Source organism: Phascolarctos cinereus, unplaced genomic scaffold (genome assembly GCF_003287225.1).
Source record: "Phascolarctos cinereus isolate Bilbo 61053 unplaced genomic scaffold, phaCin_HiC Scaffold_5;HRSCAF=322, whole genome shotgun sequence".
Lineage (NCBI taxonomy): Eukaryota > Metazoa > Chordata > Mammalia > Diprotodontia > Phascolarctidae > Phascolarctos > Phascolarctos cinereus.
Window position 1 is genome coordinate 412618899 of NW_027555958.1, and position 19438 is coordinate 412638336.

The following is a 19438-nucleotide window of genomic DNA, read 5'->3' on the forward strand; positions in this document are numbered from 1 at the left end:
ATTAATATGACTCAATATAGTATATATCTGATTATGTTCACTTGGTCACTGTATATGGTCTCAATTTGATTTGATTTGATTTTTTGCTACTTTTAAAAAAATTTTTAAAAATTTATTTTATTAATTTATTTTGATTTATCAACAATCACTTCCATATGCTTTTGAGTTTAAAATTTTTCTCCCCCTTCCCCCCCACCCTCCCCAAGATGGCACACAATCTGATATAGGCTATACATTTACCTCCTATTAAACGTATTTTCACATTAGTGATGTTGTAAGTAAAAATTAAAACCAATAGGAGGAACCATCAGAAAGAGGAAACAAAACTCAACAGAAGAGGAAAGAAAGGATAGCCATTCAACTTCCATAGTTCTTTCTTTGGATGTGGATAGCATTTTCCATCACGAATCCTCTGGAGATGTCTTAGATCCTTGAATTGCTGAGAAAGGGTTAAGTTTATTAATATTAGTCATTGCACAACGTGGCTGTTATCGTGTACAACGTTCTCTTGGTTCTGCTCACTTCACTCAGCATCAGACCATACAAGTCTTTCCAGGTTTTTCTGAAGTCAGCCTGTTCATCATTTCTTATAGCCCAGTAGTATTCCATTACATTCATATACCACAACTTGCTCAGCCATTTCCCAGTTGATGGGTATCCCCTCAATTTCCAATTCTTTTGCCATCACAAAAAGAGCTGCTATGAATATTTTTGTGCATGTTGGTCCTTTTCCCATTTGTATGATCTCTTTGGGATACAGCCCTAGAAGTGCTATTGCTGGGTCAAAGGGTATGCACATTTTTATAGCCCTTTGGGCATAGTTCCAAATTGCTCTCCAAAATGGTTGGATCATTTCACAACTCCACCAACAACACCTTAGTGTTCCAATTTTCCCACATCTTCTTCAGCATTTATCATTTTTCTGTTTTGTCATATTGGCCAATCTGATAGGTGTGATGTGGTACCTAAGAGTTGTTTTGATTTGCATTTCTCTAATCAATAATTATTTAGAGTATTTTTTTATATGACTATAGATGGCTTTCATTTCTGCATCTGAGAACTATCTGTTCATATCCTTTGACCATTTATCATTTGGGAAACATGGTCTCAATTTTAGAGTGCCAACAGTGAAGTTAGGATTTAAAGATAGTCCATAATATTTGTGACCAGAGTATTCTATGCCCCCTTCCCTCTTCCCCACCAGTTTGCAATGATCACTGCAGAAGTGGAGGGTATTACACAGAAATATGGGCTATTTGATATTTTTCTTTGTTTTGTGCCAAAATAATTCATCTCCCAAGTAATCAGGGCAGTGAAGTAGAAAAAATGCTGGAGTTAATGCTGCTTAGTTGAAGATTAATAGAAGCTTTTCAGTTTGGTTTTCCCCACTTCTTAAACATACTGGCTTGAAAAAAAAAAGCTTTCCAAAAATATAGGGCAGGGGTGGGGGAACCTATGGCCTTCTGGGTCCTTGGGTGCAGTCTTTTGACTGAGTCCAAGTTTTATAGAACAAATCCTTTTACTAAGGCCATTTGTTCTGTGAAGTTTGGATTCAGTCAAAGGGTTGCACTTGAGAACCTAGAGGGCTGCATCCCTGCCTGAGGCTGTTCCCCTCTTCTAATGTAGATTAGCATCTCCTCTGCAATTTCCCATCTTAGTTGCTTGGTTAAGGTACTACTTGCTCAGAGTTATAGAGCCAGTCATTTTCTATCCAACTGTACTCCTGAATCATGGCCTCTAGAAACTCATCATCCTGAGAGATAATAAATGTTTATTGACTGAGTACCCTTTGCCGTCTGAGACCTCTCCCTCTCTGATTGAAGAGGGTAGAGCTGAACATGTGAGAACTCTTCTTAGATCCTCCATTTAATCCAGGGAGCCATGGCATCATTTACCACCCAGCTGTACTCTAGGACTTCATAATATCCTTAGCACCCCTCCCTCCCACCCCAGCTTCTTTTAATATATTTATCTTCTCCTATTAGCTTTTGAGCTCTCTGAGGGCAAGGACTGTTGGCTTTAGTTTTTGTTTTTGGTATGCCTGTACTTAGCATAGTACCTGGCACATAGTAGGTACTTGATAATGATTGATTGACCAGTCAGGGATTAAACCTCTATCTATAGTTCTCCAAGTCTGACTCTATGTCTACCAAGCCACACTGTTAATATACCTGCATTGGGTTAGTGAATCAGGGAAACTATAGGTGTGTAGAATACAGGCTTTTTATTTAACTTCAGCTTCTCTAAATTAATTTTTATATAGATTTTCATAGTTCACATCCATAAAACTACTCATGTCATCTCAATAGATGGCCACTTTCATTCATCAATCTTTGAAGACGCATTGTGTAATTTCCTTTACAGTTGACTCTTAGAGTAGGAACATATGATGCTGCATTCTTATTTTGTGAATGAGATTGAAAATAGGCCCATTATTAATTCAGAAAAACATCAGTGTTATATTTATTTTTTAAAATTACTGAGATAGGGCATCTGGTTTCAAGATTGTGTTTTGAAAATATGAAAGGCATCATTTATTATCTTTCCATTTTGGTGTTACCATTGATAATATGAGTATCTAAAGGCCATATAGTTGTATAATTTATTTGGCATTTGGAACATGTTTTAAAGAACAAACATGCTTGCTTCACTCATAGAACTTTTGTTCTGTTGTGTGAGTGAAGACAAATAAAATTGTAAACAACAGAAACATAGGAATAGAAGTTAGACTTTGATTTCATAGATCTTGGGAGCTCCTGGCTGAGGAACTTCCTTTACCAGTGTTGATCAGCAGTTTCTCAGCAAATTATAGTTTTTGAGAGTTTCCTAAAACACTGAGAGATTAAGTGAGTTGTCCAGAATCACAGAGTCTTCATGTGGCAGAGGCAGGACTGGACCTAGGGTTTTCCTAGTTTCAAGGCCTGCTCTTTCTCTACTACCCTACATTCCCTCTCCAACAGAAACACGCTTGTTATAAAATTGAACTAAATATAAAGGGGGCTGCACATTGCTTTGATAGACTGAAGGAAGACAGTTGGGGAGATTACATTACATGTGGCAGATTACTAAGGAAGGAGATTATTCAAGTTTCTCCAAACATATGGAATCAAAGATCTGAATGTAGGAATAAAAAGCTTAAATAAGTGGATCAGTACGCAAGTATTCAGTGCTTACTATATTCTAGCCAGTGTTCTGGGTGGATGAATTCCAAAATGAGGCAGTGCCCACAGGATGTATACAAAATAAAATACATAGTGATGGTGTACCTAACCACTCTGGGGTAATCAGAAAGGGCCCCTTGAATGTAGGAGGTGGTAGTTAAGGGAGCTTGTCTTGAAGGGAGCTAATGGTTCCTAGAGAAAGAGAGAAAGGATAGAAAAAATTCAGGCATAGACAGAGCTGGGTAAATACACTTGGATGGGGGAGAGAATGCTGTGTACATGGAACAGCTGAGAGACCCATGGCTGGAATATAGATTAGGTGAGGAGAAATAATATGTAACTAGTCTGGAAAGATAGTATGGGACCAGATGGTGAAGGAAATTTAAATGTCAAACAGAGGAGTTTGTATTCTATCTTCCAGGCAGTGAGGGGTACTGAAATTTCTTACTCAAGAGAGGAACATAGTGTTTTTGTCATGTCATGCCATTTTGGCAACTGTGTAGAAAAAGACAATGGTTTGGAGAGGGGAGAGACTGGATGTTGGGCAGTTGATTAGAGGCTTATTTTGATGATCCCAGGAAGGAGGGAATAAGGGGCTGGCCTGGGGTATTGTGGATTTAGGTCAATAAATATTATTTGGTAGCCACATGCAGGGCTGTTTGGGCACCCTTAACATGGGGACACTTACCTTTAAAGTTGATAAAATGATCATTCTCGCTAAGAAAATCAAATTGATTTTGATTCCATTTTGTAATTAATTCTATTTGTATCACCCCCAGTATGTTGCAAAATTTTGTAAGCCATGTTTCTTTGTCTCTGAGTTAAATTTAGCACTTCAGCTTTCCTATCTCAGCTAAGTTGTTCCATTAATCACCTTAATTGAAAGAAATATATTGTCTCCCCATATCTTACTACTCATGTATGATTAAGAAAGACCTGTTAACTTGCTAACAATTAGCCTTGCAAGATGGATGCCAGGAAGTCTGTTATCTCTGCCATGCTGTCTGTCCTTCAAGAAAGTCTGGACTGTTATCCATTCAGGTGTACATCACTGGTACATTTTCCCTAGCAACAAAATGGAAGGAAGAGTTGTTGCTATCCCTGCATTCCAAATTTACATTCAATCACATTGTTTTCTATCATCTATGATACTTCATACTTTTTAACCAATCGTACTGTTTAAGCTTCTTGTTCTTTGTTCTCTTGTACTTCCCAAAACTATATTAAGGCTGGTGAACCCTACCTCAAGGTCTTTGGTCATTGGTCATTGAGACAGACCATTGACCCAATTTATTGGTTACTGCAAGCCTAACTAATAAATTCATTATGTTCATATCCATTGTCTTTCAGTTAACATTAATTTTTTTTTAAGTGAGGCAGTCAGGATTAAGTGACTTGCCCAAGGTCACACAGCTAGTACATGTCAAGTATTTGGTCTGAGGCTGGATTTGAACTCCAGTCCTCCTGACTTCAGGGTCGGTGCTCTATCCACTGTGTCACCTAGCTGTCCCTAACATTAATTTTCAAATATAATACCCCCTAGAGAAACTTAGAGCATCACCTTTTGTCTGTGAGTATTATGCAAAGCATAATGTTACAGGAGTTAACAGTTAGGCAAAAAATGCGATGAGAAATTTAGACAGATTTGTACTTCTGTCTAGAATATAGGGAGAGGTCAAGGACAGCTTCATGGAGGAGGTTGCTCCTGAATTGGGCCTTAAAGGAAAGGGTGAGGTGTTTCTGACATGAGATGGAGCATAGCCCTTGAAAGAATAGGAACTAATAGTAACGGCACAAAGATGGGAAAAAGTAGAGTGAAAGTAGAAGATGAAGCATAGTAAAGTTTGTTTGGTACTTGGCATGTGAAGAAAGGTGTGAGAGAAGACAGGACAGGTAGGTTGGAGCCAGATTGAATAATTCTGTAGACAATAGAGAGTCTTTAAATGTAACAGTGATGAGATAGTGGTACATTAAGGGAGTGTTGCGTGGAAGTGTAGAGAATGGATTGAGAGAGTATAGAATGGAGTCCAGAAGATCAGCTATGATTACCTGTGTCTAAGGGAGAAGAAATAAACTCTTGCCCCAGTAAGTTGCCTTGAGGAGGGACTCTTCGTGAGAATAATAGCCCTGCTTCTTATAAAAGATTTCTAGAATCAAATGACAGGACAAAATCTTGTCTCCTCCTTTTAGTTAGTTCTCTTGGAGGATGATCAGGAGTGAATGCCCTGGCTTGTTTTATAAATCAGTGAAATCAATTTGATGCTTTTTAATTGTTAATATTTGATATGGATTTTTCAGGACAATGTTCATTATATCTGGGATGTTGGATAGAAGAGGTGGTAACAGGTTATTATTGTATTTTGGGCAGTGAATTTTTCCTGTAATGTAAAATTCAAGATGTTAGGCACTTTGTGTGCTATTGGGATTTTCTATTGATAGTAACAAGAAAATAATATTAGCATCATTGATGAAGCCAAATTTCTTTCTCTTTATTTTGCAGTAGTATTATTGATTCCACAGAATACAGTCAACCTCCAGGTTTCAGTGGGAGCTCTCAGGTAAGAAGCTACATTAATTGTTCCTTTTTTTTTTTAACAAAGAAAAGATGGAAAGTAACCACTTGAATCTAAGAAATTTGAAACACTTCTTCAGAAGTCTAATTACATTAATAAACCTCCCTTTAAAGTGGTAATATTGTTTCAACAACAAATGTCAACAGATATTTATAAATTACTTACTGTGTACTAGGACATTGTTAGGCATTAGGAATACGGAGGGGAGAAAACAAAATAGTCCTTGCCTTTAGGGAATTTACAGTTGTAATAAGGGAAATATGACATTTACAATAGGAAATATTATACAGGGTAGAATGTGACAGGATCAAATGATACAGATTAAGACAAAATATTCTAGGATAAATGGAAAATTTGAACTTTTGTATCCTGAACAACTGTGATGGAATAGTGAGGAAAAAGATGAACTTCTGGTTCCTGCCAATTATGTCATTAAACTTTATAAAATAGAAGCACTTTATACATCAGTATAGTCTTTACCTTGTTGTGTCTAGTTCCCGTTGACTCTCTAACAATGATAAAGGAGTTTTGAACTTGCGCATATGACAGTTGTGTAACCTATCAGGTTGTGATTTTCTCTGTTAAATAAGTGAAATTTGAATGCTAGTGATAAAAGCTGCTTTAAAACTGTTGGGATAATCACTCCACTATTTAGATAGTATTTTATATTTCCTTTGTCATCTTAAATGGTGAGCTTAACTATGGGAAACATTTTGCAAAGTCTTGTGCTGGTGTTGGAAGACTACCGTTTAATCTCTGGAAACTTCTTTATACTATATTTTCCTCATCTATAATATGGGGATGATAGCACACTACATATCTGATTGGATTGTTGTGAAAATATAGTAATAGTAAATGTTGAAAAGACTTGAAAGTAATAAATACGTAGATCCAAGATCCTTTGTCTTAGAAATAGTGAGAATTTTTTGCCTTTCATCATTTTGTATCTGTGTTATTCTTATGATTGTTTTGGTATAATTTTTATATGTTGATTGGATTGACCATTTTGTTTAGAACATAGTAAGTTGAATATCACACTGAATGATTTTTATTTCTTTGGGAGTTTCTTTTTCTTTCCTTTTCATTTTAAAGAGTTTAATTGATTTAACCAGACTTAATTTCAGTATCAGGAAATTTTTTAATGCTTGAGGTAAGACGTCAGACATAAATTGAACTAGACTTTTAAAATGTAAAGAATGTGCCCCCTCTTAAATGCACATATATGTTGCCTGGTAGACTGAAGATAATGCATTTTGAACAGGAGACATTATTTGAGAATTTATAAACACTTTCAGGTTCTTTCCATCTTTTTTTTTATGATGAAGTTTATAGTAGAACCTGAAGTTTTAACACTAATTCTCTAGGTAAGCATTTACTTGTTGATTAATATTTAAGTATACTACTTGACAGGATCTTGTGAACGAGCTTCAGAGTGAATTGGATCGTGCAGTTTTTGGTTTGTATGCGTTCAGACAAACCATTAAGTACTCTGACTCTTTTTAGGATTTATTCACAGAGTTCAATTGTGTTGAGAGAAACCTGGTTCCCTAGTTACTTGGTAAGTTTCTATTTTGCTCTTCAGTTGAAATCTTAGTAACTGGATTTGTGGAGTTTAAATGAGAATTGGTCTCAGTTTTCACATTTTGAAACAAGTTAAAATAGTTCATTGCTAGTTAATATAGTGCATAGGTGTATCAGTGTTTGGTTGAGGTGATTCCAGCAGACAAAGCTACTATGTCATATAGTCAACATAATTAAGCACCGGAGTGTTTGACCTCTGTCCTCCATGAGTTTATATTGCATATTGTTTAATTAGTTCAACAAACATTTACTAAGTTCCAGTAATGTACCGTACTAAGTACTACAGAAGATACAGACACTAAGAAGTCCCTTTCCTCATGGAAATAAGGGTGACATAATAGAGCAAGTGACATTTGAATTAAGCTTTGAAGGATGTGTATCATTTCAATGGCCTAAGACTGGTGGAAGAGATTTTAAGTTTAGAGAATAGCACAAAAGCAAAGGATGTAGGAATGAGGGTAGGAATAGGCAAGTTTTTCAGAGGAAACCTTAAATGGTTCAGGCTGGAATATGTATATTAGGGAGTATATGTTAGGGAGTCCTATAGGATATGGATTGATGACAGTGCAACCAGATATACTTCTAAGATAGGCATAGGATAAATATTTTTCCCCCACATTGTTGACTGATAAACTTGAATTCGATCCTGACAAAATTCTAGAATATACTGTTAGAAGAATGGTTTGTGAGTCTTTAAAAAGGGAAGCAGTGATCACTAGTAATCAGTATTAATTCATCAAGAATACTTAATGGCAGACTAACTTAGTTTACTTTAATAACAGGATTTTAAGATGGTATGATAAGGAGAATGTTAGAGAATACTTGGCATTTGACAGAAACTGTTAATAACAGACATACTTAGGTGATGAGTTAAATGAGTTTGGAATGTGTTGCTTGACCAGATTTTAAAGAACGGTGATTAATGGATTATTGTCTTCCTGATATGAGGTCTCTAGTATAATATTCCAGAGATTTCTCCTTGGTCCTATTGTGTTCAAGACTTTTTATCAGTGATTTGGATAACAGAAGGGCAACCACCGTAGTGAAAACCTTTGAGTTGATTGAATGAAGGATTTGGAGTTATTTAGCCTGGAAGTGACAAAAATTGAGCTGGAGTGTGTGGTAGATAGAGCTACAGGTGCTATCAAGTAGCAGGGATTAAATTTGTTCTTCTTGCCCCAGAAGTCAGAACTATGAACACTAGGTAGAACTTGGAAAGAGGTAAATGTTAAATTTGATACAAAGGAAACCTTCCTAATAGTTATAGTTATATAACTTTAAAAATTTTAAATGCGCGTGTGCACGCGCGCACACACACACACACACACGTGTTCTCCTTCCCTTCTCTCTTTTTCTCTTCCTCCTGTCCTTGGTCTCACACTTTTTTCTTCATCTTGCACTTGAAAATCAGTATCGTCAATATCAGTATATTATATCTGGCAACATTTTCTAGTACTGGATGTACTTTCCTCATGTGCAACAGCATAACGGACCTGGAACAATAGTAGAAACACTGCTTGCTTTCTCAGCTACCTTCACTAAGTAACCTCTCTTCTTTTGAAACTCATTCTCAGCACAATTGTATTGCCCTGTTCATGTTCTGATTGTTTTAATGCCATGGATCTCAAGTTATTTCCCTTGTTTTTCAGGGAGGTCAACACCTAGTTCACAGTATTTGTTTACCTGAATCTTTACATTCGTGCTTGGAACTCTTCCTGTACATATTGAAGTCCCCTGAAATACCCTGGCTTTTGAGTTCATCAACTTCCTAAATTCACATGATCTTTACCTTCACTCTACCTCAGTTACACATATGGCTGATCATATTTTTCATCTCATCATTAACTATAATGCATAATTTTTTAAAATTTCATTTCATTTTCATAAAGGTCCGCCTTCTCCCTTCTCTCCTTCCCCACCGTTTAGAAAGCCAGAAAAACAAAATCTGTTGCAAACATGTAATCAAGCAAAGCAAAAGTCCTTTGCTGACCCTGTCTCCCCACCAATTTTTTTAATTTTGTGAGTTTTTTGTTGTCTTTGCCAATATGATAGGTGTGAAGTAAAATATCTAAGTTGTTTGGATTTTTCTAATTATTAGTGACTTAGAGCATTTTTTCATATCAATTGAGGCAGTCCTTACTCTCATTGAGCTTGACTCCTCTGTAAATAGAGGGAATTGGAGCAAATGGCTTCTGAAGACCCTTCCAGCTGGAAATCTTTGATCCTAAATAAAGATATTGTTTATATATGGTGATATATAAATAAAGAGGTAGACATTCCTTGTAACTGTGAAAATGATGCAAGTCTTCAGGTATGAGGAGGCCTGAGCTGTACGCCCTTGCATTATTATCAATCATTGCAGAAAACCCTTGGACAGAATAGGACATTTATGTTAAAAATATAAAAGAACTCTTCCTTAATATCAGTTAACAAATGTGTTATATACCTACTGTGTGCCGGTAACTATACTAGACAGTAGGGTACAAATGTAAAGAAAAAATCGTTTTTCTCAAGGAAAGATAAAAAATATTTACATAAAATCAAGAGCTAGCATTATTTTTTATGTGAAAACACTGAAACGTTTCCCAAAAAAGGTCAGTGGTAAATGAAGAATGTCCCATGCCTGCACCATTATTCCATATTGTATAAGGAATGCTGCTGGTTATGGTATCAACATGGGAGATATAAATTGTGGGAATAAGTATAGACAAAATGGAGGTAAATTATGTCTTATTTGCAGATATTATGATTCCACCCCCCCCCCCCAACAATTATCACAGTTGAGCTTGAACCCTTTTGGGAGAACAAGACTTGACCCAGAGTCATGGTAGCCAATAATAGAGTTGTTTCCAATACAGCCATACCTATTCTTATACCCCTAACGTTTTCTCATTCCTTTCCACTCCCTTCACTGAGAAAGTTCCTAGCTTCCTCCTTCTGAACTCCTCCACTTCCAAGCTAAGCCCACTACCTGAGCACACACAGAAATTGGCATGCCTCAACACCACTGGGAAAATTCTCCTTTCCCTTGGCCGTAGAATACCAATTCCAAGGTTCTGAGATCATCCAGTGGAGGTGTCAGGTAGTCCTTAGAGGGCTTCTCTGTACCCTGAGGCAGTAAGCAGTGAGAAAGGCTTTCCTCCTCACTGTCTCTCACTCCTCCTTCATCCTTCATATCCAGTCTGCTTCAGGGTGTAGGGTGTGTTCAGGGAAGACTAGTGCCTCTTTTGTGAGGGTTGCTTTCCACCTTTGGTGTATCCACCTAACTCTTAACTTGTGGCTCTAAGGAGCTGTAGCATGTGCAGCATCCACAGCTGGGTAAACCGCTTGAGCAGACTGGCTAAACCAGGTTGAGCAGTGGTCGCTTAACTACTGAAGACTTGTGCATCTCATGACCTTCTTATCACCAACACTGTCTTCCATTTACATAAATGCACTAAAAATTCGCAGATGCACCTTTGCAGCAAATGTTGGCATTTAATAGGCTGTGCCATTGTAAGGAGAAGAGACAAGATGTGAGAGTGATGAAGGCAATATGTGGTGTAGAATGTTAGACTGATCATAGACTTAGCCTCTCCAAGCTAAATATTCACATTCAACAAAAGTGGTGGCTGTAAGGCAGGACAAGATTAGAGCACTTCTATGAGCATAAACAGTTCATAGCTAACTGGAGCAAAAGTTGAGTCAACACATAGTTGGCAACAGTGGAGCCGAAAAGGAGTGGGGAACTTTTAGAGTGTATTTGCTTATGTGGGTCAGAACACTGTCAAACATCAAGACTGGTTTGATGAGTATGATGGAGAAATTCAGAAGCTGCTAGTTGAAAAATGAGAACTCTACAGGGTTTATTTACTAGCAGGATAGTTCATCCATCTCTATGAAGGCAGCATTTAACTCTTATCAGAAGCAAAGTACAAGTGAAGGTAGGAGAGATGAAAGATTTTTGGATCAGTAAGAGGGCAGATGAAATTCAGTTTGACGCTGATAGTAACGATCCAAAGTGCTTTTATGATGACCTGAAAGCTGCTTATGGGCCAAAGGTGTATGGTGAATCCCAGCTACTCTGTCCTGATGGAGCCACAGTGATTAGTGATAAAGGACATAATCCTGGAGAGATGGGCTGAACACTTCCATAATGTTCTTAACAGACCATCATCAATCAATGCTGAAACCATTCACTGTATACCTCAGGTTGAAGTCAATCCCTATAGCCAAATTTCCTACTGAAGAAGAGGTTTTAGATGCCATTAGGCTCCTTTAGTATGGCAGAGCACCTGGTGTTGATTCTGTTCTACTGAGATTTACAAGGAGGTGGGCCCATTGCTTATACAAAAGCTGGCTGAAATTTTCCAGATTACATGGCAAGAAGAGATTATCTCTCAGGAGTTGAAGGACACCTCCATTGTTCATTTCTATAAAGGTAAAGGAAATAGATTGTCCTTTGACAATCTCTCTCTTAGTCATTGCTGGCAGGATTCTTGCCAGAATCTTCCTTCTGATCCTTCATTGGAGGATGATCATCTATCTGAGGGCCGGTGTGGCTTTAGAAAGGGCTGAGGAATGGTTGATACAGTGTTTGTTGCCTGACAACTCCAGGAGAAATGCCAGAAGCAGAACAGAAGTCTGTATGCAAACTTCATTGATCTGATCAATGCCATTGATACTCTGTCATTAGGGCTTATGAAAAATTATGTCAACATTTGGTTGCCCAGAGAAGTTCATCAGTATTGTACATCAGTTTCATGACGGCATGTTTGCCTGGGTTCAGAATAATAGATGGTGCTCTTGTACTTTCCCAGTCACCAGTAGAGTGAAACAAGGCTGTGTGCTTGCTTTCATGCTTTTTAGCATGATGTTTTCAGCAGACCTTCAGTGAGAATGAGTACAGCATCAAGGTCACCACACTGATGGTAAATTATTTAACTTGAAAAGTCTACAAATCAAGACTAAAGTGGAGAGAGAGTTGGTGCATGATTCTTTTGTTAGTAGATGATTGTGCATTCAATGCAGCCTCTGAAGCTGAGATACAAGGTATGGAATCCGATCTCTGCCACTTGTGGTAATTTTGGCTTAACAATTAACACTAGGAAAACTCAGGTGCTCCACTAGCCAGCACCATACCATCTGTACATGGAACCATTGGTTACAGCAAAATGAGAAGTTTTGAATTTGTGGATAAGTTCACTTACCTTGGCAGTATACTTTCCAGGGATGTATACATTGATAATGAGGTTGATGCATGCATTGCTAGAGCTAGTTCAGTGTTTAGGAGGCTCTGAAAGAAAGTGTGGGAGAGAAGAGATATTAGGCTGCCTACTAAACTGAAGGTCTGCAGAGCTGTTTTGCTCACCTCATTGTTGTATGCCTGTGAAACCTGGACAATGTACTAGCACCATGCCAGAAAACTGAACTGCTTTACTGGCCTGATCAGATCACTTCTTCTTTTAGAAACTCGGGCCTTGGATTAGAATAATGTTAAAAAATTTAAGTACGTGTAACTATTTTGGTATCATATTTAGAGAAAGACTGATAATGTTTTTCCTTCAGGTTAGATCAAGGACTTTAGAGGTAAGTACTGTCCTAATATAATTTTGGAAAAGGTAGCTTAAGTAGAGAATGGGTGGGTAAGTCTTAGTTTGTTTCCACAATATTGCCATCCAGTATTACGGTTCCATATTTTAGTCAGTCATCAAACTGATTAATCACTTTCTATGTGCCTAGCACTGTATTAAGTGCTGGGAATATAAATATCAACCAAAAAGAAATTTAGCATCTGTCCTCAAAGACTTTTCATTTTAACAAGGAGGCTAACACATGCAAGGAAGCTCAGAAGCATTGGGTTGAGGGGGAAGATGGTACCTGGTGTGGGATCATGATGGAGATATTGAGAAGATGCACATGGGTGGGAAAAGAGATGTATTGCTTGGGCTCTGTCCTGAAGTGTAGGCTGTAATGTCATGCTTTCATATCAATAATCTTTTGGTTTTTCCAAACAATTTCTAAGTGTATCTTTTCCTATGATAGATTCATAGCTGAATTTTTGATTATTCAGGAGACATTTTTTTAATGTAGATGTTTCACATTTCCTGACATTAAACAGACAAAAACAAAAGTTTTTCTAATTAGGTATACCAATCAGTGGACCGATATTCGTCTGTTTATACAGGACATATTGCTTTCATACTTATTATAAATTCTGGATCTTTTTGAAACTAGTTCAGGTTGTACCCAGTAACCTTAGCCAGTAACCTTGTATGTTGTTTGTGATGTTTGTCTGACATTATTTGACTTACATCTTGGATTCATTAATCAAGTCGTTTGTAATTTTCAGGTTTTTTTTTTTTTTAAGATTTAAGACATTTAAAAATAAACTAGGCGTGATAGCCATTTGAGTTTGTAATGTTGACTTACGCTGAATTTTTAGTTGATTTGCTTTGTACTTTCCAAGATTGGCTTGCTGTTTTTCATTATTCTTATGTTACACTGAAAAGAAAAGAAAAAAAACCAAACCTGTGTTTATTGCTTAGCTGAAAGATTTATTTTAAGATTTTTATTTTGTACTTAAACTTTCTTAATTCATGGTCTTCTTATATATATTTTTAAATTAGTTTTTTTTTCCTTTCTACCTCCTTTCCACACTTGACAGAGATCTTTTGGGAAATCTTTTGGATGTTGTGTTTGTGTCTTGATAACTCTTTTAAATTCTTTACTTTTAATCCTTAAAGGTAGGCTTTAAAAGTCATGGGTTCCTAACTGCTGGTTTATTTTGTTTTGTATGGAGCTCTGGAATTTTTAAAGGGTACAACATAAAGTAATAAATTTATTAGCTTTTATTCCAGTTTTACTTAGAAAATAAGTTTGGTATAGGATTCATTCATATCTTGAACACTCTACAAAGGTCCACAATATAATTAACTATTGTCATCCTAATGTAAGATTTGACACATTAATTATTGGACTTGAGAATAAGGGGCTTTGTTATGATGTCATTATTTCTGTTATTTTTTTATTGGATCAGCAATTAGAAGCATTCATCTTTAAATGATTTCACTGCTTTTATATTCTTGGCAAATTGCTGAGACAGAATATGTAATGGAATATTCTCCATTGTGTTTCACCTCTGTTTTCAATTTAATCCCATTGAGAATCAGTTTTTGTTGTCATGAGATTTTTGAAAGTTTCTTTTTTCAAAAATCATGCACAGAATTGCCTTCTTATTATTGACTTGTTCTATGATGATTTTAGCTTGTTGTGGTTAATTTCATAGCACTGTATACCTTTTCATTTGTGCTTTTTGCTTCAGGGTTTGAAGAGTGCATGCACACATAGATGTCTTGTCTGAGGTGGAGATATGTTGGAGTTCTTTTAAAGTATTTAGTAGTTGTAAATCTAACATGTAGTTGATACCTTGTTATATTTCTTTAGTAATAAATTTAAAAGATAAAGTTGATAAAGACGTTAAGAGATTACAAGGAAATGTTTGTGTACTTCTTAATAGGATTGTAGCGAATGTGCAATTTATTTTCATTTTCTACGTGCTTGCACTGTGAAGACCTCTAAACTTCTTGTGGTGTTTTAATAGGAGAAGTGGCTTGACTGCTCACTCAGCATCTCTTCTTGGGTATTCCTCAGGCATCTTAAAGTCAGGATGTCCAAAAAAGAACTGATTGTTCCCCCCAAACCTATCCATCTCCCAAGCTTCCTATTTCTTTTGAGGGTGTCATTTACCCAGGCTTGCAACTTTGGAGACATCCTTGGCTTTTCCATCTTTCTTCCTCACCCATTCTTCCCTGTTGTTAAGGTTTATCAACTTGGCTCATCTCCTTCTTACTCACACAGCTGCCTTCATTGTTTAGCACATCGTTGCCTATTGCTAGGGCTCTTGTAGTTTATCTCCCTGCTTCCAGACTGTCCTTACTCTTCTCTATCCTCTATACCAGAGGAGTCAGACTTCTGTTTGCAGCTCCCATTACTCCCCTTGTGCTCCATTGTAGCTACCAATTTCTTCTAGGATAGAATAAAAGTTCTTTGCAGGGCATTTAAATCCTGTCATGGAATGGCTTTTACCTATGTTTCCAGTCTTATTCCCATAATTCCCTGTAAGTGCCGTATGTTCTAATCATAATTGGCCTGATAGTTCATCCCTATATATGATATTCCCTCTCCTGCCTCCATACTTTTGTGAATAACATTCCCTCTTCAGTTTCCCTCTGGGTTCCTTTCCAGCCTGTGGCACACAGCCCAGATACTACCTCTTATATGAGTTTTTTCCTAATCCTTCCTTTTATTCTCTCCTTCCATGCTTCATCCCTTCTGAAATTACTTTGTATTATTTTGTATATTTGTTGTATTTTCTTATCTTTGTATTTGTTATGTGCTTTCTATTGTCCATATATGTTATGTATATTTTATTTGGTGATCTCACTAGCTCCCATGGTTTCAATGGCCATCTTTATGCAGATGACTTTCAGATCTACTTGTCTAGCCCAAACCTCTTTCCTAACCACCAGTGTGTATTAGACATCTTGAACTAGATGCATCACAGATATTCTAAATTCAGTATGTTGAAAACTGCACTCATTATATTTTTTCCTTAACCATTCTTACAACCTTATTCTTTATTACTGCCGATGTGGTTACTTAGGCTCATATACTCAAGGGTCATCCTTACTTCCTTACTCTCAACCCCAATCAGTTGCTGATTTTTAAAAGTCTTTTCAGTTTACCTCCATAACATCACTTAGCCCTTTTCTCCTCTTGACACTGCTACCACCATGGTGCATGCTCTTGTCACTTCCCACCTAGACTGTTGCAGGAGTCTGCTGGTTGGTTGGTCTCCCTGTCTCAAGATTCTGCCCACTCCACTCAGCTATCAGATTGATCTTCCTAAAGCCCAAGTCTGACCATGTTGCCACCCCTACCACTCACCTCCATTCAGCCCTACCAGTAGCTCCCTATTACCTTCAGGATCAAATATAAAATACTGTTTCGCTTTTAAAATTGTTTGTGATATGGTCCCTTTCTACCTTTCTGGTCTGCTTATGCCTTATTCCCCTCTAGATATTCTGTGATCCAATGATATTGACCTCTTTGTTGTTCCTTGAACATGTCATTCTATCTCTTTTCTCTGAGTATTTTCACTGTCCATCTTCTGGTTTTCCTGTCTTTCTTCAGGTCTCAGCTAAAGTCCCACTTTCTACATGAAGCTTTTCCCCATCCTTCTTAATCCCAGTTAGGCTACCTTGAGTTCATCCTGCATATATCTTTTATATAGAATTGATTCTATGTTGTCTCCTGCATTAGACTTTGAGCTCCTTGGCAGAGCTTAGCGCAAATAAATGCTAGCTGACTTGACTAGACTTGTTCTTCAGTGAAATAAAAGTTTCTTGAGTACAAGTCTTTATATCCCCAGCATTTAGCAGTCTCTTGCACATTTTATGTACTTAATATAAGTTTGTTGAACTTGAATCATAAATGGGATTGTATTTTCTTCTGCCGCCAAGCATTTTCTTGAGTTGTAGAACCGTTTGCCTCAGAGTAACGCATACCGATATGATCATTGTACAATTTAGCTGGAAAAAAATATAAACATGTGGAAAGTTAAAATATAATACAGTTTCAAAATGCCAAATGAGTGTGGACCAAAAAAACTAGCAGTTTCTAAAAGGCAAGAGACCACTGTGGATTGAAGTGATCTGGACATAACAGAATGCAGGTGGATACCAGTAGCTTGAGTAAACATGATTTGAAAAGTAAATTTGTCACGTAAAATCATGAGCAAAAGCAAATCAAAACAAAAGTATTAATGATTAATTACTGTTTTATATTATCTATTATCTCTCTCTCTCTCTCTATATATATATACATACATATATATATATATATATATATATATATATATATATATATACACACACACACACACACACACACACATATACATAATTCCCTATTTGTGGAATATTGTAACAACATTCCTAATATCCCACAATGATTTTATTTGTGTCCTAATACCATAGATACATTAAGTATGGCCACTTCAGAACAGAAATGATAAATGAGATAGCAGGTTTTCTCTAAAAAACTCATTTTTGTCACGTGATTTTTAAAATATATTGTTCATTATAGACCAATAAAGCCATGATATAAATCATAATATAGTTTGGTGAACATTGCTTTTAGCAGAATTCATGTGCCCTATCATTTTATTTTAGGTGATATGTTGTTCCAATTAACTAATAATATTTCTAAAATAATTATTAAACTATTTAAGTAGGGGCAGCTAGGTGGCACAGTAAATAGAGCACCAGCCTGTGCTCTAAGTTCAAATCTGGCCTCAGACACTTGACACTTACTAGCTGTGTGACCCTGTGGCAAGTCACTTAACCCCATTGCCTACCTGGAAAAAAAAGAAAGAGGAAACTATTTAAGATAGTTCTCCTAATAAAGATAGAGTCTGGACTCGTGATTTCATTATGTAGGAATCTCTAAGTGAGAAACAACTTCTACCAATGCATTTTACAATCTTAGAGTGTAGCTTTATTCAGGGGTCACATAGCTAATATACGTCAGAGACAAACTTGGAACTCTGGTCTTCCTGTTACTGAGGCCAGCTTTCTTTGCTCTGTGCTGTGCTAGCCCCTGGAATTAGTTATTTTTTAAAGTTTTAAGTGATCTGTGTGTTGTTTAAGCATGTATATGTGTGCTCACATGCTTGCGTAAAGGTCTAGAGCCTCTTTGCAGGCCACCAAATCAAACAATGGATCCCAACTCACAGGCTTATTTTATTGTGAAAGTTTGCTGATTCTTTCTTGCATTTTACTTTGAGTAAGGCAGACTTCAGATATTCTTACTATAGATTTTGAATCATAGATGGAAATTTCATTACCTTTAATCATAGTCTGTCTTTCACACACAAATTAAAAATATGAGGTATTCAGTCTCTGCTATTTCCAGACACTGTTAGACAGTGGCAGTGCAAATTCAAAGAATGAAACAGTCTTTACTTTCAAAGAGCTTATATGCTTACAGAGGATTTTACATTTTTAATGGACAAAGTATCATACTTGGTCAATGTAGTATAACAGCCACTAATAAATCTGAAGTAGTTATTGTAATTATTTACTTTAAAATCCAAGTATAAGGATGAACTTACAAGCAATAATGCATAGACAAATAATGGTTTATATAGTTTGCTTTGTATTCTAAATAAATCTGTCCTTTGTCATCCCCTTCTCAGACAAAGAAGCAGCCTTGGTACAACAGCACATTAGCATCACGACGGAAACGCCTCACTGCTCATTTTGAGGATTTAGAGCAGTGCTACTTTTCTACAAGGATGTCTCGGGTCTCAGGTAAATGCTCTATTTGTGCCTAAAATATCAGTGCTTAAGGGTTAGATGAAGTTTGCAATTTTGTTAAGCCTGTGTTGTTGAAAAATGTTCCCTATGGTTGGGGATGGAGAACACTAGTTGAAATACATTCTTTATGTAAAACCAAACAGTAACTTCAAATAGCTAGTGTTTCCAGAACTTAATTGGAAGAAAGGAGCATCTACATTACATTTTCTAGGAAGAGAAGAATTTCAATAGTCATAGATCATTAATCAGCAAGTATGCTCTTATTAAATGCCAGGTACCATACCAAGTTCTGGGAATAAATGAAAAATAAGTATATTTCAGGCATGGAGTCCAGTTTATACAATAGCACAGAGACTAGGGAAGACTGTAGGGGAAAGTAATTTGAAACAAGATTGGAAATATAGGTAAAAAAATCTGGGGGGGTTTTCTAGTCTTTAGAAGCAAACTGCTGAATATAAAAGAAAAGCAGTAATAAGTACATATGTTCTCAGCAAAAATGGAATTCCTGTATTGTCACTGAAGAAGCAACATGGCCTTTGACTTGAGTTAAAATCTTGCCTTTTGACACTAAGCTATGGGATTGTGTAGGTCACTTAACTATACTGAGGCCCACTTTCCTTATCTGTAAAAAATGAAGGGGTATGATGTCCAGCTTTAAACAGGATATATTCAGGATAATATATTCAGGATACTGAATGTATTATTCAGGATACCGAAATCCTTGTTCATAATAAATCGTCATAGATTAGGTTTTCTGAATAAA

The 19438-nt window shown here is 36.6% G+C and overlaps 1 protein-coding gene across 1 annotated transcript in view; it reads left to right on the plus strand.

The window, feature by feature from the left end:
• COP1 (COP1 E3 ubiquitin ligase) overlaps nt 1-19438 on the plus strand; it is a 202432-nt gene that overhangs the window by 89270 nt on the left and 93724 nt on the right. The window contains exons 9-10 of the mRNA XM_020984279.2: nt 5662-5719; nt 18555-18669. Coding sequence (XP_020839938.2) covers nt 5662-5719; nt 18555-18669 — 173 coding nt within the window. The remainder of the gene's footprint in view (nt 1-5661; nt 5720-18554; nt 18670-19438) is intronic.